This window comes from Mytilus edulis, chromosome 2 (genome assembly GCF_963676685.1).
Source record: "Mytilus edulis chromosome 2, xbMytEdul2.2, whole genome shotgun sequence".
In the NCBI taxonomy this organism is placed as follows: domain Eukaryota; kingdom Metazoa; phylum Mollusca; class Bivalvia; order Mytilida; family Mytilidae; genus Mytilus; species Mytilus edulis.
This window is the reverse complement of record NC_092345.1, coordinates 85,065,736-85,091,879: the sequence shown is the minus strand read 5'-3', so window position 1 is coordinate 85,091,879 and position 26,144 is coordinate 85,065,736. Positions and strand designations below refer to the sequence as shown.

The 26,144-nt window shown below is 31.4% G+C and overlaps 1 protein-coding gene across 6 annotated transcripts; it reads right to left on the bottom strand.

Annotated features, from left to right (window-relative positions):
• Positions 1-90: 90 nt before the first annotated feature.
• LOC139513205 (arylsulfatase B-like) lies at positions 91-24,588 on the bottom strand. Of its 6 annotated transcripts, none has more exons than XM_071301488.1 (17): positions 24,492-24,588; positions 22,081-22,167; positions 21,518-21,712; positions 20,319-20,436; positions 19,668-19,779; positions 18,544-18,595; positions 17,795-17,898; positions 17,350-17,456; positions 17,049-17,107; positions 16,445-16,546; positions 13,897-13,960; positions 11,872-11,969; positions 11,371-11,507; positions 11,030-11,088; positions 2,806-2,932; positions 2,388-2,518; positions 91-325 (listed from the first exon to the last, which is right to left on the bottom strand). In XM_071301488.1, the coding sequence occupies exons 4-17, from the start codon at positions 20,413-20,415 to the stop codon at positions 153-155; spliced, it is 1,422 nt and encodes a 473-aa protein (XP_071157589.1). In that variant the 5' UTR covers positions 20,416-20,436; positions 21,518-21,712; positions 22,081-22,167; positions 24,492-24,588; the 3' UTR covers positions 91-152. The 6 variants fall into 6 exon arrangements, with proteins under 6 accessions (XP_071157589.1, XP_071157590.1, XP_071157588.1 ...); XM_071301489.1 differs by having other exon boundaries at positions 22,146-22,167; positions 24,492-24,564; XM_071301487.1 differs by lacking the exon at positions 21,518-21,712.
• Positions 24,589-26,144: the final 1,556 nt, after the last annotated feature.

The following is a 26,144-nucleotide window of genomic DNA, read 5'->3' as shown; positions in this document are numbered from 1 at the left end:
ATCTACATAAGAATTAACCTCTTAGACATTGAATAGCGGCAGAATAAACGATATGAGGCTTATGAAAGAGTAGAACTACTAACACATTGCTTAATCTAGTGTGCAGATGCTTTTAATAAGTTCTATAACTTTGAGATTTTCATCAATAAACTCTAACACCATCCAGGTGTCCAGTAACCATTATATTTATTTGGGTTCGATGCAGGGTCTCGTGTCCTATTTAGAGGTGGCACTATATATTTCCTATACTCCTGAAGCCTTTCTTTCATCTTTTCTAACATGCTGTGCTCTTTGATGTGCAAATTATTGTGTTCATAAGGATCATCTACAAATTTAATACAAAAAAAAAAATATTACCTATAACATGTAGTTTGACTGACTTTCAGAAAATTCAAATTCGTGAATGAATAAAATATATATCACATAATAAAAATTAAACCAGCAAGACAAAACTCAAGGGACATGACCTAAGAGAATTAAATAGAAAATAATGCTCTACATAAGGAGATATTTTTAAACTCTACTAACAAGCAACTGCTTACTCAGAGACGGATTGAGTTCGGGAATAACTTATAGGGCAATATTTATGGATAAAGTCCCACTCCTAACGTTGCTTTGGTAATGACCCCTTTTAAAAATCTAGAATCCACATCTGTTTATCTATCATTGAACTTGAGCTTATCATGAATGTGGCAGTAGTGTACAACTTTATAATTGGTTAATGGTGTTTGATTTGGTCAGTTTTTATGGATTACCCCTTTATGATTTTGCCTTTGAGTTTGGTATATTTTTTATCAACTTATATTTGTACCTACATAGTGGATTGTCCTGTCTATTTACTAGAAGAAGAACTTCAGGTTATTGATCGATTATATTGATATATTGATAGTCAACATTTTAGCAAGTGAATGTCTCCCATATAGTTCAAAGAACTTAAGGTTACTACCGAACTAGAAACTATGTTTCATCTCTTGCTCTCTTTTTCGATTTTGACATATATGGACAATCTCAAATTGGAACCTATGACAAATTTGATGATGTAAACTCTCCAATAGTCAACTGAACATTTCTCAATAGGACCATATATTTTCCAAATCTTATGGCGTTTTCATATCTTAAGGGAAACAAAATATACCTAAGGGACATTCAAACGCGAAAGTCGAAAATATAGTGACAACGCCATGTCAAAAAAAATACCCAAAGAAAAGCTAAAGGTATTCAAAACACATCATAGGAAACTAAAGACTTGGCAACAAGTTATTCATCAAAAACCGAGGATGATATCGGGTTCTTTGAAATGATAAACAGGTTCTGCATCATATGTGGATTAACTTGAAACAAAATAATGCTACACCGATTTCATAAGCAGGGTTTTTCTTAACCAAAATTAACCATGTGTAAGAACCACTGCAATCGACACAATCATCAAGTTTACGCACGTCTGGCGTATTAAAATATAATTCTGGTCCTTTGTTACAGTCTTCGCAATAAAATTGCCTGAACGATAGATCAAATCTGTGTTTTGACTCACTAGCAACATGTTTTGCAGTCTTACGCCTTAAATACCGTTGTAGTTCTGTAATTAATTAGTTTACCAAATAATGTCCAATACCAAATTGAGATATATTTAGGTAGCAATATGTACGTAATCAGAATCTTCAATAGATTTAATATCCAGTATAGTTGATATGGTTCAAGATGATTTTTTTTGTATTCATGGCAACAATCTGCATGTATTCGCTAAAAATTATTGTAAACGAAGGAAGTAGAAGAGATGTCACATAGTTTTCCAAAATATGTCCAAAAATGTAATTTCTATCGCTTTAAGTTATACCTTTTTATGGGACTGTTTACATCAATCTATCAGGAAATCAAGTTAAAATCTTATGTCTTTGTTTTTTTTGTTTTTTTTTTTTACAAAATTGCAAAATTGCGTAAAACAATTCATGATAAACATTTCTGGATCTATGGACGGTTTGGCTACGAAATTACGGACAGTCAAACTGAAAACTGAACTAAACTACTAACTTGGTATTGCTACCTTATATGAGTTTGGATTCGCACAATGGATGTTGCAGACAGAAAACGCACACCCTATCGACACTACCTGTCTCTATCAGATTTGTGTTCATGAATGTCTCTCAGTAATAGTTTGTTACTTTGATTGTCTCATTAATCAATATATGGGATTTTAGCATTGGCTTATTACTAACTACTGTATTCCTGACAAAAGAGATTCATATAGAAACTTTGTTATAAACATTTCTAAAATGTACCTCTCTGTTTTGTCTTTTTTATAATCTGTATACCTCCAACCTATGTTATGCTGAAGTGAACTGCTGATTGATTATATATATGACAATGTGACTTGAATACCCTATATTTACCTCTCAAGTTATACAACTGGTAGTAATCTACCTTAGGTTCATTAATTGTAACGTCTTCCGCGGTCTCCGGAACTGGGTACCAGCCATTCCATGCACCAGCAAATCCTTCTATTAACTTGTAATCACCCATTCTATAGCAACAAGTACATGCAATTGTTTTTTAAAGTTCAACGTTAGTAACCAGATAGCAACTCTTTGTGAAATATTATATACATTTTTGACTATTTAGAGTATATTACATAAAGGCAACAGTAGTATACCGCTGTTCAAAATGTTACAAATGTTAACTTGAATCTTAAATAACATAAATAGACACAATTAAATGGTGTAAGTTTTCAGCATTGTTTACTCTTATATTTAAAAATAATTCATGAAACTATAAGCTCTAAAATGTCTTTATATTTTACTATACACTTACCTAATAGCAGCACGCCCAATATTAGGTACTAAAGAATCGTCGAGGTTATAGATGAACTCTGACCTCAAGGAGGATGGAACTCCTTTACTTATGCTTGGCCACATATTCAAACCATCAATGCCACTTACTTGAGAAAAAAAAAAATCTATTAATCCATTATTAAAATGAAACACGAATATTCCATTTTCACCAATTCAGAACAAATGATCATTAATTAAAATCAAAGAAGACGAGAGTAGATACAGTGAGTCTATTCACATCATAGCAAAAGTGTCTCTAATGTTCAGTTTTGTTGATTTGATCATTAATTACATATCAATTTCCTTGATAAAATGTAACACTTTAAACCAAGATTTTTCAAGGTGTATACACACACAGACAATGTGTTTAAAAAGTTCACTCTTTTTTCAGATTGTTCTTAGTCAAATAGATAATGTTTATGTAATCCGCTATGTATCGGACTATGATACTGTAGAGTACGACGACTAGGGTACATGTATTTTCATGTATTTTATTATGACGTGTGATAGACATGTAAGATATTTTTGATGTATGTTTTAAATTGGTATTTATAAAGCATACTGTTTAATATTCTGTTGAAAGTTATTATGTAGGAAACAGTAACTGTGTGAAATAACTTGTATTATACTACTTGTAATGCTTGTAGTCTGGAACATATGATAATTGAAGCAAATAAGTTTTAATTAACATTTAATAAAGTAAAGTTAGAACATTTACAATATTATGATTCTTGTAGAAATATTGAATTACTGTCATTTGTATATATTTGATAAACCAGTTGAAGTTCATGTAATAATTTACCAGTTCATAGTAATAATCCACTGAATAATCCAACTGTATGTCTTGTATTTTTGTGAAGATCCAATTGTAGAAACTGTAGTAAATCGTAGTAAATTCCACGCACCTGTGCTTGAATTTTATGAATGAAATGTAATGTATTGACATGCGCAGTAGAATCCATGTGTCACTTGGGACGATTGTTCAATAAAAACACTATTTTTACGTGTTGGCAACTGTTTTCACATACTTCTTGTAATTCCTTTTAGTATTTGTAGTCAACGTCTTCAATGTTTTGCAGATGTTAATGCTCACTATCCTAGATATTTGTCATTTTGGTCCGCCGGTGACACACATAACTTTTCGCAATGTTGTTTACGTATTGTGACTTCCGGTGGCGCTGTATATATTGTTGTATTTTTAGTTACTATAGAAACTTGTTTAGTACCATGCAAACTTTGTTTATTATATAAAGGTTACTAAAATTGTATATTATTGTGATTTTTGTAATTTATTTAAGTATTCAAATATTTGGTTGGACGGCAAGCGCGCGATCCAACAATCCAACCATCCAACCATCCAACCATCCAACAATCCAACATTGACGTAATTTCGACGCTTGGTCGTCAGTTCTGCTTAAACTTTTGGTTCTTACAGTTAGTATTTTATTTGCTCGTAAATTATTTCAGTAAAAATGGTTAAATTTTCTTAGAAACTTCATTTATTTAAAGGTTAAATTGTAAAGGAAAATAGTAAAGTTAGCGTTTTCAAAGTTTAAAAGGAATATATATTTCATTTTAACGGACTTTTTGAAGTTTTATTTCTAGTTTATCTTTTAAAGTTAGAATTATTGAAATTGTTCATTGAAGTTTATAGTTACTGTTAACGTTTGTCATTTTGTAATAAATAGGATTAAATAAGAAAACATTAGGCAAGTAAGGGATAATTTCCTAAAGGTCTGGAAATTATGATAAACAAAACAGTTGTTAGTTATTCAGGAAAGGTTCTGAATATAACTAATAATAATAAACATGTTTTATGTAACTGGTGAGTTATCAGTTACAACTATATGTACAAATGTCAGAAAGAGGTATTCTGATTAAATTCACTTGAAGTTAGGATTTTCTCTTAGGTAATTTATTTTCTTATTAGGATAGCAGGACTCAGCCTTTTTATGTATTTTTCTGACACACCAACATATTATCTCTTGAGTGTAGAGATAAGTTAATAAATATCTCTTGAGTTTAGAGATAAGTTAATGAATATCTCTTGAGTGTAGAGATAACTTTGTACATGTATCATACGGAATAGATTCTTGTCATATCATTTAAGTCTATAGTTTAAGTATATTACTAGTTTAAATTGTTGTTTATCTTGAATATAAATGAAAATATATGATTCTAGAAATGAATAAAGGATAGAAACTTATTTACGTGACTTTTAGCAAATGCCTATATTATACTGACCAGCTCATATCTTGTCGTACTGACTTTGTTATTTATAAACTACTCATATAATTTGAGTAAAAACTTTTGGGTCGAAGCATTTCAAGCCCCTGCCCGCTACATAATTTTGGCATCCTCGGTGGGATTCATTAAACTTTATTGGATCCTGTGATACGAACCTTTTGAAGTGTAATAGATAAACAGTGCAATGAGTAAACCAAGGTCTGTTCGTTCAAGAAAGACCGACACATATATTAATAGGGGACATAGTAGCCAATATGACACAGAAGACAGTGAAGTTAATACTCTCTATACCACTGATGATGAAACATGTCATTCTGAAAGTGACCAAGTTAATGAAGTTTCTAATGACTTGTCTTGTATTGAGACTGAAGAAGAAGAAACAATAGTCTTAAGACCCAGATCGAAATTGAGTAAGAGGCCAAGTCCTAGAAAAACTGGCTCTCCAAGAAGGTCCTCCAGATATCAAAAGCAAAATGATATAGAAAACAAGTCTGAACCTCAAAATCAAGGTGATTCTGGGGTATATGACAGTATAAAAGTAGCGATACAAGATATGACTGGTCAAGTAGTATCAGCCATTCAAAATGCTTTTACTGGTATTACCAAACAATATAGGCATAATAATGCTTCAAGTCAGCAGCAAAAACATGCTAAAAGTACAACAATTGCTAATAATAGCAATTCTATATCTAAAGTTAGAAAAAGTATTAAACCAAGTTTTACATCTTATAGTAATTTAGATTTCACATCAGCATCTGAGTGTGATGAATCTGATGATGAAATATTTAGTGATGCATGCTCTGATATGGATACAAATAGTATTGATACAGATGTAATAACCCAAAGTAAACGATCAAAATCAAAAATGGGGTTTTCCAATGCCAAACTCCCTTCTTTCACAGGAAAAGAAAAATGGGAGGTCTGGATAAATAGATTTGAGGCAGTTGCAAATCTTCAAAATTGGGATAACAGAACTAAATTGGGTGAATTGTTAACCAGACTTCAAGGGGAAGCTGGTGATTTTGTGTTTGATCAGCTTAATAGTAAAACATTAAAGAATTATTCAAAATTAGCCACAGAACTTAAGAATAGATTTGGGGTTTTTGAGAATAAAAGAGCATATCAGGTACAATTTAATAGACGTACCCAAAAACCTAATGAAGACACTGCAGACTATGCTGCAGAATTAAAACGCCTATATGATAAGGCGTATTCCAACAGACAGGCAAAAATTAGACAGGAAGACTTGCTCCAAAGATTTTTAATGGGACTGTCGGATACTGAAGCAAGAATTCATCTTGAACTTAATAAAGACCCCAAAACTATAGAGGAAGCAGTCCAAGAGGTCATTACCTATAAGGAGATAACTTCTGAAACACATGAGGGCATTAATTCAGGAAGAAATACCAAAGTAAGGCAACTAAAGAAAGAGAACACCAATTTCAACAAGCAAGATTCCACAAGTTCAGAAAAAGATGTAATTTCAGTAACCAAAGCTGAATTACAGAAGATGTTTGATCAAATGTACCTAGACAAGAAAAGAAATGATGAGATACAGTTTGACAGACAGCCCTTCAATGTCAACGCCCCACCCTATGTTCCTAATGGGAATTATAGGAATAACAATTGTGACAGAAACAATAACCCAGAAAACATCCCAAAATGTTACTATTGTGGTCGACCCGGTCATTATGCAAGAAAATGCTATAGCAATCCCAATAGGCAATCAGATTATAGAAATAATATGGCTATTAATCCTCCAAGACAGATGAATATGCCTTACACTCCCCCCAACAGTAGTATGTCACAAGGTGAAGTTAAATCAGATGGATATACATTAAACTAGAACGGGTTAACCCAGCTGACCAGAAGTTAGCCCTTAAGTTTAATGAAAACGGTCATATAAAATTGGACAATATTGGTGTACATGTACAAGAGCCAACAAGCAGTATAACTTTTAGTAATAGTAAAGAGAAACATATTTGCAATAGTAATAGCAAAGAGGAAAATATTAGCAATAGTAATAGTAAAGAGAAACATATTTGCAATAGTAATAGCAAAGAGGAAAATATTAGTAATAGTAATAGTAAAGAGGAAACTAGTAAATGTAGTAGTAATAGTAATAGTAAAGAGGAAACTAGTAGTAATAGTAATAGTAAAGAGGAAAATAGTAGTAATAGTAATAGTAAAGAGGAAACTAGTAGTAATAGTAATATATCTTCTGTCACTTTTATAGAAGATACAAATTTAGTTTGTTCTAACACAATTTTAGGAAGTGAACAATCAGTTGCAGGTAATGTTATTGCAAGACAAGTACTCCGAAGTGATGGAGTCTATGTTGAAGGACATATCCAAGGGTCTGAGGTTAATTTTACTGTAGATACAGGGGCAGTCCGGACAGTATTATCCGTGTATGCCTTTAATAAAATTCCTCATGTTAATAGACCAATCTTGGAAAAGTCTAATACTTTAGCTTGTGCTGATGGCAAACCCCTAAAGGAGCTAGGGAAAGCTATTTTTGAAATTAAATTAGGAAATTTATGTTTTGATACAGAAATGATAGTTGCAAATATAGAAGACGAAGCTTTGTTAGGACTAGATGTGTTGATAAAATCTCAGTGGGGTCCTGCTGACATACAGTTAACAGAAGGAATTATACTGCTCGGTGGTCATGCTGTCCATTGTACACAAATTGGCCAAAGAAATGAATTTATACGAAAAATTTATGGGGAAGCTTACTATGAAACTCCCCCAAGGTCTGAAAATTTTGTTGATGTTTTCATTGACCGACTTGATGATGATTCTCCTGAAACAGTTCAAGATTGCATTTTACAACCCACTGAGAAATTTTCAGAAAGATTTCCATTAGTAATGGCACCATGTTTAGTAAATAGTATTAGTAGCCAAGCTAACATAAGCCAAGATGTTACTTGTAATACTAGTACATGTAGTATAATGAACCCATACATGTATGATCAAGATACAGTAATTGGTTCAGCAGAAGTTGTTGAACATGAACCAAAGATGCTATCAAAATGTGAAGACACACTTGAACAAGTTGAAGTAAATAACCAAATTGCAATGAGAAGACTGCAATTTCATGACTCAAATTTAGAGTCTGGAAAGGGGGTATCCAAAGAAGAAATAGATAGACATTTGACAACTAAGGAAAAAGATCTGACACCAGAACCACCCCCTACAATACATTTTGTACATGTAGCAACAATGCTCCAGTTGCACAAAAGAAACAGAAGAAGTCCCTGGTAGCTACATGAAGAGACATTTAATTTAAGATTGAATAAAGATGTACATGTAATTTTAATTTTTAATAGAAATGTTATAGAAATGTTATGGTATTGTTTATTAGAATTGATAATATCAAAAGTAATTTAAGGCTATTATAAGATTAAAAGTTATTGAAAAATTAATTTAGAATGAAAATTTATTTTGGAAAGTTGAAAAGTTAAAAAGTTATTTATATTAGATATATACAGTCAAAGCTTTTAAGTGTTAAAAGTTAATTTTGGGTATATTTTTGAACTTATATTTAAATGTTTTGGTACTGTTTGCATAGTAACTAAAATTTTTCCTTCAGGAAACCTCTGGTTCTTAGCCATGTTCCAGTTTGTTCATAACGTTCAGTAATTTTCCACATCTGGTATATATATCTGTCTGTCTGGTATCTACTGCCCTCGTGCTGATGGTCATAATGGTGAAACTTCAGGTGTATCTGTAAAATATAATATGAAAAGACTTATAATTATGTATAATTTTTACATAATTTAATATATTATGATGTATTTGTGTTATAATCATAGATTGTATTAATAAGAAAGCTAATTTCATTCAGTTTTAGAAATAATTTCTTTTTAAGAAGAATATGTATTTAAGACATAGAAAAATTTCAAATGGAAACTTTTGCAAAAGTTTAAAGTATTTGCGGGGACGCAAATAATGGAAAGGGGGTAAAATGTAGAGTACGACGACTAGGGTACATGTATTTTCATGTATTTTATTATGACGTGTGATAGACATGTAAGATATTTTTGATGTATGTTTTAAATTGGTATTTATAAAGCATACTGTTTAATATTCTGTTGAAAGTTATTATGTAGGAAACAGTAACTGTGTGAAATAACTTGTATTATACTACTTGTAATGCTTGTAGTCTGGAACATATGATAATTGAAGCAAATAAGTTTTAATTAACATTTAATAAAGTAAAGTTAGAACATTTACAATATTATGATTCTTGTAGAAATATTGAATTACTGTCATTTGTATATATTTGATAAACCAGTTGAAGTTCATGTAATAATTTACCAGTTCATAGTAATAATCCACTGAATAATCCAACTGTATGTCTTGTATTTTTGTGAAGATCCAATTGTAGAAACTGTAGTAAATCGTAGTAAATTCCACGCACCTGTGCTTGAATTTTATGAATGAAATGTAATGTATTGACATGCGCAGTAGAATCCATGTGTCACTTGGGACGATTGTTCAATAAAAACACTATTTTTACGTGTTGGCAACTGTTTTCACATACTTCTTGTAATTCCTTTTAGTATTTGTAGTCAACGTCTTCAATGTTTTGCAGATGTTAATGCTCACTATCCTAGATATTTGTCATTTTGGTCCGCCGGTGACACACATAACTTTTCGCAATGTTGTTTACGTATTGTGACTTCCGGTGGCGCTGTATATATTGTTGTATTTTTAGTTACTATAGAAACTTGTTTAGTACCATGCAAACTTTGTTTATTATATAAAGGTTACTAAAATTGTATATTATTGTGATTTTTGTAATTTATTTAAGTATTCAAATATTTGGTTGGACGGCAAGCGCGCGATCCAACAATCCAACCATCCAACCATCCAACCATCCAACAATCCAACATTGACGTAATTTCGACGCTTGGTCGTCAGTTCTGCTTAAACTTTTGGTTCTTACAGTTAGTATTTTATTTGCTCGTAAATTATTTCAGTAAAAATGGTTAAATTTTCTTAGAAACTTCATTTATTTAAAGGTTAAATTGTAAAGGAAAATAGTAAAGTTAGCGTTTTCAAAGTTTAAAAGGAATATATATTTCATTTTAACGGACTTTTTGAAGTTTTATTTCTAGTTTATCTTTTAAAGTTAGAATTATTGAAATTGTTCATTGAAGTTTATAGTTACTGTTAACGTTTGTCATTTTGTAATAAATAGGATTAAATAAGAAAACATTAGGCAAGTAAGGGATAATTTCCTAAAGGTCTGGAAATTATGATAAACAAAACAGTTGTTAGTTATTCAGGAAAGGTTCTGAATATAACTAATAATAATAAACATGTTTTATGTAACTGGTGAGTTATCAGTTACAACTATATGTACAAATGTCAGAAAGAGGTATTCTGATTAAATTCACTTGAAGTTAGGATTTTCTCTTAGGTAATTTATTTTCTTATTAGGATAGCAGGACTCAGCCTTTTTATGTATTTTTCTGACACACCAACATATTATCTCTTGAGTGTAGAGATAAGTTAATAAATATCTCTTGAGTTTAGAGATAAGTTAATGAATATCTCTTGAGTGTAGAGATAACTTTGTACATGTATCATACGGAATAGATTCTTGTCATATCATTTAAGTCTATAGTTTAAGTATATTACTAGTTTAAATTGTTGTTTATCTTGAATATAAATGAAAATATATGATTCTAGAAATGAATAAAGGATAGAAACTTATTTACGTGACTTTTAGCAAATGCCTATATTATACTGACCAGCTCATATCTTGTCGTACTGACTTTGTTATTTATAAACTACTCATATAATTTGAGTAAAAACTTTTGGGTCGAAGCATTTCAAGCCCCTGCCCGCTACAATACATTTATCTTTCAAAGAAAATGACTATCTTTTATCCAATTTATTCATAAAACTGAAAATTTGAAACTGACTGAAATATATCTACATACCTTGACCTCCTCCAGCAGCAGAGAGAATTGTTGGCATCCAGTCCACAGCATGAATCATACTAAAACAGCAATAATAAAGCAAACAATCAGCTCAATATTGGAAGTCGTGTGGTTGAAATTTTACATTTTTTAATATATTATCATGTCAACTTTGAAGAAAAAAATATAATTTGTAGTTATATTAATACATTAATTCGAAAACAATCCATGTTATAGTAACAGCAAAGCAAGTACACCACTGAAGTAACTACAATATAAACTGGAAGTATGTTTCTTTTAGTAATTTGCATAAATTCTCAACACAGTAAAAAAAAATGTACTACTAATTTTAGATTTATTACCCGTCAAAAACAGTATCATTTTTCTGAATTCCCAAACCATATACGAAAGCTGAAGCCCGAGTTCCTCCTTCATATACTGTTGCCTTACTACCTCTCAGTGGGTAATTATTTCCAGAATGGATTGGCCAACCACCATTCTAAAACATTGTTCATTTCTTCCTTTAAAAATATCTTTAAACTTATTAGTATAAGATTAATAAGTAAATACTAAGAATATTTTAAAGTATGCAATAAACTCTACATCGATAACAGCATAATTATTTGACGCCAAACTATCAAACAGAGTAATTATGACATGGATTAGTGCAACTATAGATAACTGTTTGAACTTCAAAAATGATCATCGTGAAATGTTCCTTAAGACAACTGATGACGGTAATCAAATAACGTTGTAGTTTATTTGTCAGCATATATATATACGATGTTCGTATTCAAGATTAAAAAAGATATGTAAATACAGTCATGAAAAAAATTATACTCTGAACACTTTCAATATCTTACATCTGAAGTAAATATGATAAGTGTATCTTCAAACATTCCGTTACGCTTCAGTGAATCTGTTACGTTTCCTATGGCATCATCCATTGCTGTGACCATTCCTGTAAAATCAAACATCAATGTTTTTGGAGGTTGGTTAATTTTCAATGACTATGATCGGCTATAAAATATGAAAATCAATTCTGAGGAAAGTTTTAGTAGAAAAGTAGACCTGCTTTCCACTTCAGCAAAAACAGTTATATCAGTCATGCAATATGAGAAGTGTTGTGAAGATGTTAATTATGCATCAAGTGAATACAAACAACCAATAGAGACCAATACACAATAAGCAGTGATGGTCAAACTTTCATCTACATCTTGATAGTCTATCCGATAATTTCTAATTGATTTACCTAATATGAATTGAACAGAACTGACAACTAACACTGGCATGATATTGCATATGACGCCGAATCAAGGTCATACTTATCTTATTAAGCATATGCTAAATTCTAATTTAGCATATGCTTAATTGATTATAATAATGAAATTCACTGATCATCAATTTATTTGCAATATGTTTAGTATAAGATAGGACCGCATGCAGCAACTTTCCAACCAACTTATTAAGAAAGCGATCTACTCATTTGAGAGTTCATTTGATTTAGCATATACTAAATTATAATTCAGCATAAGCTAAATTTATTTTAGTATAAGCTAATTACTCATTTTAGCATTAGCTAAACCTCATTTTAGCATTAACTCACACAATCAATTTAAGATGAGCTAAAAAACATTAAAGCATAAGCTAAAATCATTTTAGCATAAGCTTAATTCATTTGACATAAAATCGATAATTTTGAGCCTGATTCTGCGCCATTTATATTTCCCCTATACTTAAATGGGTATGATGTCACTTAGTAAAAAACCAATAAAAAAATGAACTAATTATACATCACAATTATTTTAGTGATAACTGCACTGCATTTAATAACCAGTCCATTATAAAGAACAATGGATAAAAAGATAATGACTTAGATGATTAATTTTGGCATTCTTCATTATTTCCGCACTAAGTCCTGTGTTATCTTTCACCGAAAATATTCCAGTTTGTCCAGTTATTTGTTTTAAATATGAGTGTCAACACTCTCAAATAATGTAAACCAAGTCTTTTTGATCGATTGGTGCGTTTTAGTGTGTCATTTTATGTTTTAATGTTACACTTCTGTCTCATGTTAGAATTAAGATTATCGCCTGTTAAAACGTTTCAATAAAATTAACGGTACCAATTTTCTTGCACCAGATGCGCATTTCGACAATACATGTCTCTTCAGTGATGCTCGTGGCCAAAATATTTGAAATCCAAAGCTTATATAAAAGATGAAGAGCTATAATCCAAAAGGTCCAAAAAGTATAGCCAAATCCGTGGAAGGAATCAGAGCTTTGCATGAGGGAGATACATTCCTTAATTTATAATAATTTCTATCATTTTGTAACAGCACATTTTAATAACACAAAAAATCAGTATTTTCATGCCAGTACAGGCTACTGGGCTGGTGATACCCTCGGGAACTTATAGTCCACCAGCAGAGGCATCGACCCAGTGGTAGTAATAAAATTAACGGTACCAATTTTCTTGCACCAGATGCGCATTTCGACAATACATGTCTCTTCAGTGATGCTCGTGGTCAAAATATTTGAAATCGAAAGTTTATATAAAAGATTCAACCTGCTGCATTTTATCACACGTCATAAGTCAGGAGCTAATATTTAGTTGTTATCGTTTGTTAGTGTGGTTCATAAGTCTTTCTCCTTTCTCGTTTTTTATAAACATTAGACTATTGGTTTTCCTGTTTGAATTGTTTCACACTTATAAACTTTGGGCTCTACATAGCTTGCTCTTCAATGTAAGACAAGGCTCCGTGTTCGAGGTCGTACTTTGGTCTACAATTTTCAAATTTTGATACATTGTCACCAGGATGGATGGTTGTGTTTTTGGCACGCATACCACATATTCTTATCTATATTTACAAGTAAAGAGCATATTACCCGAAAATTTTCGTCTTCCGTCATTCTTTATGTCTTGATACATATTTTCGTAAATTTCAGGAACCTAAAATATAAATAACATATACAGTCGTTTCATTAATTTTGGTGGGTACCAACTTTAGTGGATACCAATTTTCGTTGATTAATGAAGACTTAATTTGACATGTTGATACAATTGTAAGGTTATTTTCGTTTTTCATATATATCAGAAAGTTGGTTTAACCGTTTGAATGGTTTTTCCACTTTCATTATTGGGACCCTTTATTGCTTACTGTTCGGTGTGTGCCAAGGCTCCGTGTTGAAGACTGTACCTTGACCTATAATGGTTTTTCTTTTATAAATTGTAAATTGGATAGAGAGTTATCTCATTAGCACTCATACCACGTCTCCTTATGTCTATTGCATGTTCGTAGAAATTTTATTCCGTGGTTTGTCGTAGATTGGATAAAATCCTAAAGAAAAATTGCCATTCGTTGAACATTTGATGTCATGGTTCATCTGTACACATGTATTCCTCGAAAATTGGTATCCAGCGAAAATAAATGATAAAAAAAGTAAAGTCATTAAACTACTGAACTGCGAGGAAAATTTAAAACGGAAAGTCCCTAATCAAATGGCAAAACCAAATGATGAAACACATCAAACGATTGGACAGCAACAGTCATATTCCTGACTTGGTACATGCGTTTTCAAATGTAGAAAATGGTGGATTGAACCTTGTTTTGTAGCACTAAACCTCTCAGTTGTACGACAGTCGCATTAAATACCATCATATTGACAAAGATGCGTGAACACAGTGTCACAAATAAGGGGTACAACAACAACTCGTACCCCACCAAAAACTGGGGTTTATGATCCACAGCAAAAATACTACTTAGTTGTAAAACATTATTTTTCACTTTTTTTGTCCATATTTTGTCGTTCATGCAAGAGATTTTCAATTTTTCAAATTGTTTTTAATCATTACTTTGGTAGTCTTTATTAGCTGATAGAAATGGAAAAACATATTATAAAATGTATGTGTCCGAAGAGCTTTTGTAAATTTATATTTATCAAACGCTGAAAGTCAAATATTTTTAAGCATATGATGTTTCATATCTGAATCACATGAAAAGCTTTATGAAAAGGCTCTTATGAATAATAGCACAAAACACTCAATGTCAACATTTTTCTATTTAAAAACACGAAAGAGAATATGCTATAAATATGGCAGTTCCGAAGCATCAACTACTGGTCAAATAATTTTGGGGAAAATAGTCCACATGTAGCGATATCGACCTAAGGCTAGTTAACGAAAATGATAGATTGTAGACGTCCTAGCTTCCTTCATATGTCAAATACAATGACGAATAGCCCAAAGAAAGTAGCGAAGGGTCATATATTCTAACGAGACATATGTTTCAAATGAGTGTGTGAAACATGATTTCAATGTTTGTGTCAGTGATTGGTTGTTCAATTATTCTGCAAGTGTTCACACTTTAAACGGAGTATCAGTGAAACCAAAATTAACTTTGTACTTGTTTTGCTTTATAACTATTTTGATCTGAGCGTCACTGATGAGTCTGATGTAGACGAAACGGGCGATTGGCGTATTGAATCATAATCCTGGTACCTTTGATAGCTAATAAAATAAGATACTCCAAAAACTTGGAAATGCAAAAAAAATCCTTAAAACAAACCCAAACAAAACATAGCCCCTGTTGCCGAATTGTCATTTATTAGAATATACATAATTCTAACAACATGTATCAAAAATGTAAATAGTCTCACTAATAGAATGTTGCATCTTATGACATCTCATCTTCATGTTAACATATTTAGTAGTTATTGTCTTAAATAGGCCTGGTTGTTTAAGGTGTACTTATTCATATATATTCGGTTTTCAAATTATCGAAGACAGCATACAACATTTCTTGAGGTAATCCAATTTAAGTTAAGACGCAAGTCTCTTAATTAATCATCTTTTAAATGTAGCCAACACTAATTATAACAGCAATATATGAAGCAAAGTTTAACCTTTTTATATAGATCTCTATATTTGTTTTGAAGATTTAAATGCGGGTTTTTTTTTGACAGGAGAGATAAATAAGTTATGTGTGCATTTCCAGTGGCAAATAGGTCATACAAATTCAAGACAAAATGAACATAAGAAAATGTATATAAAAATTATACTTGTATATTCAAAGACACAGTTATCAGTTAAACACAAGTATATAATTGCTTTTTCAAATAACTTTCAATTAATAATATAACCTCAGTAAACAAAATGTTCTCTTACCAATTCTAAACACCTGAATTTTTATTATTGTTAACGTCTCGCGAGTTTTCACAATGATTGTAACTGATATGTGACCACAGCATGTTAATTATTCAAAACACATAGGGTTACACGCAGAGTAAACTAAATCTTCATGGCCTTGCAGTATCAATGTAAATGGCGATGGTTTGTGCCTTCGTAATGTTCTTGGGTTTTTTTCAGCGTCACTTTCTTTTTGATATTGGAAAACATGTAAAGCAGTGCTAGAACAACATACCAGTAACAACTTACCTGTATTGGCTGATGAACTGACTGGAAAGGAAGGTATAAGAACATTGGTTGACTTTTGTTTTGTTGAGTGATTATTATGTCTGCACGTCGGGCATATGCATACTGTAAAATGAAAAAATAACTCAACATTTATAGTTTATATTTAATTATATAGACATACAGAGACGAACACAAAATGTAACGTTCTATTCATTTTGTTTTCCGCCTACAAAATAGATACACATGATGTTTTTTTCTATGTCCATATTTCATTATCGTATCATGTTTGAGTGTTTTTTAAGGAAAGTTGATGTTTGTAATAAGGTATTTCGTGCTCATATGAATTTGAAACTCAGTCCAAGAGTTCATCTTAAAATATGAATGTTAAAACATATGCAAAAATTAAGGTATTGAAACAAAACTCCTTGTTCATTTGAACCGGCATTGTTTGGTGCTTTTGATTTTTTTGAATTTCTATGAACAGGTGTTCTTGCTAGAATAGATCGTGCTTATGCGCGTTAAACACCATAGTTTAACTAATAGTCCATATCATAACACCCAAGCACGTATATACACAAGCACACGCATTCACTTCTTATCTTTTCAAAACACCTTGACATCTTACCGTAGAGTATTCGTTTGGTCGTATTGGTACTTTATTATCACGGAAATCTGACCCATTAGCTGGAAAAAAAAGAAATTTAATTTAAAATATCAGAAACACATGTAGCAGTTTTAATCTGACTTCTAAAATATATATAATGTTTAGACGAGTTATATATATAATGTATAAACATTTGGAAGTTTATTTTCAAAAATGAAATTGTTAATTACTTAAATTAGACAAACATATATCAATCTCCTACTTTAAAAGTGTTTTCATTTAACTTTGTAGTTTTGAACTATACATGTAGACTCAGACTTACCAATTGTATAGTTATAGTAATCTTCTTTTCCGTTATAATATCCATAAAATGTATCGAACCCACGGTATGTCGGGGTACATTCCCATTTGCACATTCCTAAATGCCACCTGAAAGACAAATAGTCATGTTTATCGGCGATTTTTGTTTCCCTTTTTGAGGAACCATAGATTATTGACAGATTATTTGATACTATTCAACCTTATGTGTATACTTATATTCTTCCAACAATTCTAAAATATTTAAGAATTATATGAGTTACCATTTTTGAAAAGCTTTGTAAACAAAACTTAAAAAATCAATATGGGATTTGATAGAAATGACAAATCATGAAAGAGTGCATACTACATAGAACGTGCGCTTGCCTAAAAGAAGTAAGTCTATGACATTGTTTTATTGACATCTTGAAGAAAATACTCATTTAAGTAAACAAAATTCGTTTGCATACTTTCCAATCATATGTGTTGCATATCCTAGCTCTTTCAGTTTCTGCGGCAGGAGGGTTTGGTTAAGGGGTGGACATGCTGCCTCCGTTGGTAATATGACATAATTCTGGAACAGAAAATAAACTCAATGGTGATATTTTGTCATAAGTGGAGTAAAAGTGTTTTAAAATATAAAGTATCACAATTTCCCCCCAGAAATGTAAAGGGAGTTCACGGACAATGCTTAAACTTTGTCTTTTTTACATTTGAAAATTTATTGTGAGCTAAATAGTGAACGTTTATCTGTGGGTGAATGTATAGCAAACTCTTTCATTCCTTGATACCAATTTTGTGTCTGAACTTCTATTTTTTTTAGATTTGAAATGATAAATAACGAAATTGTTATTTTCTATAGCAATAGGATAAACATCTTCGTCACCTAACTGTTATCTTGTCTAATTTGTCACATATTAGCTCCAAATTATTTGCATTTAGACACATCGTAGTGCATTGCTGTTTCAAACTTTTTGTTAAGAATAATTTATATTCATTTTATCATAAAAACACCGGTTACATTGCGCATTAGCAAAAATATTGATTCATTCCAATTCATATCTTTTAATTGCAAGTTTTAGAAAATCATAAAAAACACTCTCGTTCACTTAAATCGTGTGGTAGATTCCATGGTAGTTGTTCATAAATACTCTTACTTGTATTAAGTATAATATGTTTTGTTTATTAGACAATGCCTTAAACAAGAGTATTATTTTACCTGCAGTCCGGATTTGAATGGATAAAACCCTGATAAAAAGGCGCTTCTTGACCTAAAAGAAGAAAGTGTCATTCGTTCACAAATTCGCATTAACCAATCTGTTAACATGAAAATCATACAAATATTTCCAAAATTATCATACCTGTCCATATTTGATCTAAAACAAATTTATTTTAAAACAATTTATTAAAATTCAGTAATTCTTCACTTTATTTATGAAATATGATATATATGTTACATGCATTTTCTAAATTTAGGCATTTGGTAAAATGACTGGAAGTTTCAGGCATTTTATATATTGACTGATTTTTTTACAAAATGACTGGAAAATATAAAGGCATTTTAAAAATGCATGAAAATTATGAAAGATTCTCAGAAACTGATGAATTGGAAGTATTTAACAACATAGCAACTTACATTTGATAATAAATGAATTGTAACGGTTGCATTAACAGAAAATTAATTTTATACTAAATTGTTTAAAATTCACACAGGTACTGAACTCAATAATTGTTTACAACTGGACAAAGCTTTGTAAGTTGAGATGCTATTGGTGGGAATTAGTTTGGCTATGGAAGATGTATAAATTATTTATAAATTGGTATATTAAATGTTATGCTTCGTATTAGGAAAGTGCGGAGCTCTGTACGTTGAGAACTATTTGATCTTTCTGTAGAAATCAAATTAAGACATCAATAATTGTCGAACCTACTATGAATTTGATGAAATTTGAACAGAAGCTTTTTTTCATGACTAAAACACAGCATCTTCAGCAAAACTTTGAAGATATTTATTCTTATTCACTTTTCCTGAAAAATGGACATCAATTAATTTGTCAAATCTAGAATTTTATGAAACATTTTATTAAAGATTAATCTTCGCGTCATTTGTCTACTCGCGAAAATAAATCGCACGCGGAAATATGTTGGTTTCAAGTACTAGTGTAGATGCAACGCAAGTAAAATAATCATACTCATTACTGAAATTCTTGTAAAAATATGGACAAACAATCGTATGCTGTTACAATAATCTTACTTAATATTCTGACAGGACTTATGTAGATAGCCCTAGACCCGAACCTGAAAAAATGTCTCTGTGCATTATTTGTAGTTGTGAATACTTACGGAGAACATACTGGTTGTACATAAGAATTGTTCAATATCATTCCATTCTTTGCTAGATAGTCTATGTTAGGAGAAATAATAGCCGGATTACGGAATCCTACATCGTTCCATCCTAAAACACATTAAATACGTAATATTGACTGATGATATAAAAAAGATCAATACAATTATCAACATCGAACTATAAGTAGCTAAACCAGATATATATTAACTGACCCGGTCCGGTGTTCTAGACACTCGTCATTATGTGATTAAAAAAGGAAACTAAATTATACAGCAACTTTTCAAACCATGTATTGATAAATGATAAATGCGTCTTTCAAGTGATACGCATTTTAAATAAAGAAAGTAAACATGGATCGATAACAACTAGTAAAACATTATGAGGACATTATGAGATACAAACAGATTAAGCAAGTATCAAGAAAATTGTTAGGTTGAAGAATGATTTCGCTTTTTAAATTGGCACAAAGTTTATCTATTTTTTGCTCATTTTAAATCCTGCAAACACTAATTCCGGTTGTGTTGTAAAGCTCGTTCATAAATCTCCCCATACTACTTATAAAGTGTTTTTTAGTCAATGACTAACCTCAATGTTTAGTTTTATCGTACTTCATTGAGGTTAACAATTCTGTGAGAAAATAAACTTACCCAAATCATCAGCCACAATAAACACAATATTTGGTGATTTTGATACCACGCATTCAAACAGTGATAAAAGAAGCGGTACATACAAAATCACATCCATCCTTAGTCTAACAGGTTATATCTATAAAGTTATATAGTAAATATCAGTTATTCAAATATACAGTATGATAAGTGGTTTATACATTTTTATATGGTAAATGAAGATTTGTCTTAAGTCTTTCTCTAATAATCATCCTATTATATTATTGCAATTAACTCACAAAGGACTGAAAGGAAGAAATGATACATAAAATAAGTATATACATGTCACTTAAGCTTAACTAAAATTAATGTAATAAACACATGCTTACCAATGTTATACACTTCTATGAAATCAATGTAGAGATACTTCTCCAAACATATGACAGTGGTTATATAGATTTATGTAAATCACGTGTTCCTGTATTATTTCTTCATTTTCGTGTTAAGATAAGAATATTTTCAGTTGTATTTTTTTCATCATTCATATCATCAGATATTCTAATCAGATAGTAAGGTTAATACGTAGATCGATTACTAGTTTTGTGATTTCACTTTTTACTAGCCTATAAGAGAAGAGACGTGTATTACTGTAAAGGACAATAATCCTTAAGGGGTCAATTGACCATTTTGGTCATATTGAATTATTTGTAGATCTTACTTTGCTAAACATTATTGCTGTTTACAGTGGATCTTTATCTATAATAATATTCAAGATAATAACCAAAAACTGCAAAATTTCGTTTAAATAACCGATTCAGGGGCAGCAACCCAACAATGGGTTGTCCGATTCGACTGACAATTTCAGGACAAATAGAAATTGACCTCATGAACAATTTTACCTCATTTCAGATTTGCTCTAAATGCTTTGGTTTCAGAGATAAATCTACATTTTACACCTATGTTCTATTTTTAGCCATGGCGGCCATCTTGGTTGGTTGGCTGCGTCATCGAACATATTTTCAAAACTAGAACCCCAATGGTGGTTGTGGCCAAGTTTGAATTAATTTGGCCTAGTGGTTTCAGAGGAGAAGATTTTTGTAAAAGTTAACAGACGACGACGGACGCCAAGTGATGGGAAAAGCTCACTTGGCCCTTTAGACCATGTTAGCTACAAATATTAAAAAGGCACATAATTACATTATAATATATTTATTAAATGGTCTATTAAAGTTAATGCTTACAATATATATCACAGGTGTATATATTCTTACAGGTGTGGATTCTCAAAAGTTCAAAAGTTCCACTGCTTAATCTTAGATGACAATATCTGCAACTTTGCAGCAACGTTTTTACTTGTAATTTGTCTACGCTTTACACTACTATTCCTATGCTCAATTTAAGGATCGTCTTCGTCATCTCAATTAACAGAGCTTTTTCTATAAGCATAAAAATCCAAGATACAAATTTTCTGTTTTGGGTTATTATAATTTTATTTTATGAAGAACCACACTGATTCCACCAAAAAATATACTGAAGATGATATTATCAAAATGCTGGACTTTTTGATCGACAATATATTTGTTGAGTTCATAGGATTGATAATTCAACAGACAATCTGTATTTCAATGGGTATTAAATGTGTACCCCTACTGGCAGATTTATTTTTGTACTCGTATGAAACATAATTAATTCAAAACCTTCTAATGACAAAAGGAAAAGCAACTTGAGAAATTTTATTATTTTACTTTCAGAGATATTGATGATGTCCTATCACTGAATAACCCATATTTGAACCAGTACTTACATTTCATATATTATAGTGAACTTGAAATTAAGGATACTACTGATACAAGAAGAACTGCTTCATACCTTGATCTCTTCCTCAACATTCCTACAACGAGAGAGGCTAGTTTTGTAACTTGAAGGTGTAAATATGTGCTAAAATTGCTACGCTTCGGGTTTTAAATATTAATAAAACATGATCACCTTTTATCTACCATATACATTTTTGAAATGAAATTAAGTACTCGGACAGGCACTCGCTTTGCATTTTATAGCACAACCTTTTCATAGATTAACCGAGTGTGAGGGTTAAAATGTTTAAACCTGTTGAATTTGTTTTCACTGTCCTAAGTCAGTGGTTGACGTTTGTTGATGTTTTTCATAAGAGTTTCTCCTTTCTCGTTTTTTTTATTTAGCCGATGGTTTTACTGTTTGAATAGTTTTACACTAGTTATTTTCAGAGCCCATTATAGCTTGCTGTTCCGTACTTTGACCTATGATGGTTTACTTTTACAAATTGTGACTTTGTCTCATTGGCATTCATACACATCTTCTTATATCTATTAAGAGCAAATCGTCATAACCAGTTTTGATGTTAAACTGTTTTCAACGTGGTTTCGCAGAAGGCTTTACTGTGATATGGAGCGTGTATTGCTAGAAGTTGTCAATAACATACATTTAGTTACAGCAGTACTATTATGTTATATGCTAAAATTTCACTTTTAAGCTTATATCAGGTACAGTACATCATGAAAACACTAATTCTTGATGCATCATCAAAAGCTCTATACGTAGAGCACATTATCTATTAATTCATTTATGAATTATGTAATAAGCCACTGTATTACGCCGAATATCAAATAATTATCATCGAGTCATGGTCAGAATACATACAAATCATGCGACCAATATTTATTATCTACCTAATTTTAAATTTATCCAACATAAGATTGTCTTAAAACAATTATAGTAAATTAGTTTTTTTTATTGCTCTCACATGCATATATTTACCTTTTTTCTTACGAAGTAAGGATTTTGTTTTAGTCGAGGACTATCATTGACTTTGTTTTATTCTGTTCCTGCTTAGAACAATTACCTCCGATATTAAAACACAAATTCAAGTGTAAGATTCAAATTCGTCTGTCTTTGCATTTATTCTTTGTCAAATGCGGTTTTTGTACTTAGAGGTAAGAAGCAGAGCAGGAAGCTACATGCCTCACATGGTCTAAATGAGCAACACTATGGGTGCCACGTGAGGTACAGGATTTGTTTACCCTTCCGGAGCACCTGAGATCACCCCAAGTTTTTGGTTAAGTTTGTGTTGCTCAGTCTGTAGTTTTCTATGCTGTTTTTTGTGTACTATCATTTGTCTGTGTCTTTGTAATTTTTAGCCATGTCGTTGTCAGTTTTATTTTCGGTTTATGAGTTTGATGACTAATGTACCCATATTTTGACTATTTTATTTAATGTGTCTGTTTAGTTAACGCATTAATGTAAATATAACGGAATTTGATGAGACTGTCATCAAAGTGAAAGGGTTAGCGCTTTAAAACCAGGTTTAATTCACCATTTTCTACATTTGAAAATACCTGTACCAAGTCAGGAATATGACAGTTCTTGTCCATCCGTTTTTGATGCGTTTTGTTATTTGATTTTGCCATGTGATTATAGACTTTCCGAATTGATTTTCCTTTAAGTTCAGTATTTTTGTGATTTTACTTTTGACTGTTCCATTGGTATTTCGCCCCTCGTTGATTATAATACAAATATCGTTTTGAAAATACTTCATATTAACCTAAAAAGGGCATTAGCTGTCAAATTCATGATCACCGATTTGACTCAGATTCTCATATTTGATTTATAACATACTTAAACGTATATCTAGATTACAAAAGTCTGAAATATACAGTTAAGAAAGCATGTACTCGTTAATATGTATCAAAATTTTGTGTGTATTTAAGTGCAGATACCAACTAAGTATTTATCGAGATGTCCTTTGAATACTATTAACGGTCACATCACCCAATATAAACATATTTTTTGGGCCTTTTATAGCTTGCTATTCTGTGTGAGCCAATCTCCGTTGAAGGTCGTACCTTGACCTATAATGGTTTACTTTTATAAGTTCTTACTTGGATTGAGAGTTGTCTCATTGTCACTCATACCACATCTTCCTATGTCTATAAACATAACTTTAAATAGATTACAACCGATATAAGAATGATGTTTTATGGATCGAATCAGTCAAAGAAGTTGTTCACCTTTTTTTCACTTTCAATGTTGACATTATTTTTCTATTAATGGCTGACTACGACTGCATGCATAACCAATCTCTAGCTAAATTTCAGAAAATTGAACCGAATTGGCTGCTAAACACGAATAATGATTTCAGTATTTCAGTTTTATTATTGGTCGAGCCAAACGAAATCATACCTTTTTCCATATCTTGTAGCTAGTGCCCTTTTACCATGTTTAAGTATGGTCGTTAAGATATTAAGTTATTTTTTTATCATTTACACCTGAATACATTTTTGTGTATTGTGAACGTTGTGTAAACTTTAAATAACTGTTTGGAAAACACCTAAATGTTTGATTCATTCATAAGCGAGTTCGATCTACATTTAGACATTCTAGGAGCATCCCACATTTTGACACACAAACAATCCACATTTTGACACATGAGTATAAACAGTCAACATTATGACTTACTATAGTGGCTAACTAGATTTTGTGAGATAGACGACATTGACCGTAAAACGATCGTATTGAATTTTGATGTCCCAAAATAGACATATGGTACATTTTTTTACTTTATTCACATAATTACCTTAGTTATGAATCAATAAAAATATAGATTTATAATGATACTGAAAAATGTTATTCTTTATAAGATAAATAATAAATTTATCTGGAGTAGCCGTGCGTTAAACGCAATTTTCTTCGATAAAAGACTTGTTGAAAATGAAAAAAAAAAGTGTAGTGCGTAAATCTTCAATTTTATCTCTGGAATAGGTTGTTTAAACAACATGTTTTGTACTATATATTTGGAAAATTTTGTGAAAAAATAAGAAGTGACAATTCTTACCTTTCAAACCTTTAAAAAAAATCAAAATTTGGTGACTATGTTGAACGCATCAAGGATACAACAGATACAGTTAAGTCAGTCTCATATCTTGACTTACATCGAGAAATTGACAATGAGGGTCGGTTGAAAACAAAACTTTTCGAAAAAAGAGATGATTTCAGCTTTCCAATTGTCAACTTTCCATTTCTAAGTAGCAACATTCCAGCAGTTCCTGCATACGGGTTATCTATCTGTCATTTAGATACGATATTCCCGTGCTTGCATTTCCTATCATGATTTTCTTGATAGAGGGTTGCTGCTGACAAGGAAATAATTAAACCAAGAGTTCCAAATGGTGAAGTTGAAATCATCCCTTCGTAAACTTGACCGTTTTGGAATAACCGTTTCACAAATGATATCGGATATGTTCCTTAGGTCGTTACTACAATCCCTTCGCCTTTCATGAATGTGACTTACCGAATTAGACTATTTACCGGATTGTTTATAACATGAGCAACACGATGGGTGCACCATGTGGAGCAGGATATGCTTACCCTACCGGAACACCTGAGATCACCCCTAGTTTTTGTGGGGTTCGTGTTGCTTATTCTTTTGTGGTCTATGTTGTGTCATGTGTACTGTTATTTGTCTGTTTGCCTTTTTAAATGTGGTAACTTGAGGACAGACGACGGATAACTAATGTAATACGTCCAAAAGAAGTATCAAAATGACAGCATTCCTTTAATAGAGTACAAGTGTGAGGATCGTTTTGAAATTTTAGCACAAGGATACATACCACAAAAGGAAGGTTAGGATTGATTTTGGGGGTTATTCACTCATCTGTTTAGTAGAGAAGAACAAAACCATAAGATTTGAAGCGATTTTTTTCTACGATGCTACTTAAACATCCTGACATATAACATTTTTGCCTATTATGCATGTTTGTTTAGTTCACACATCGATGTCAATATAATGGAATTGCATACACCTCTCATAAAAATGAGAGCTTCACCTTGCTATAA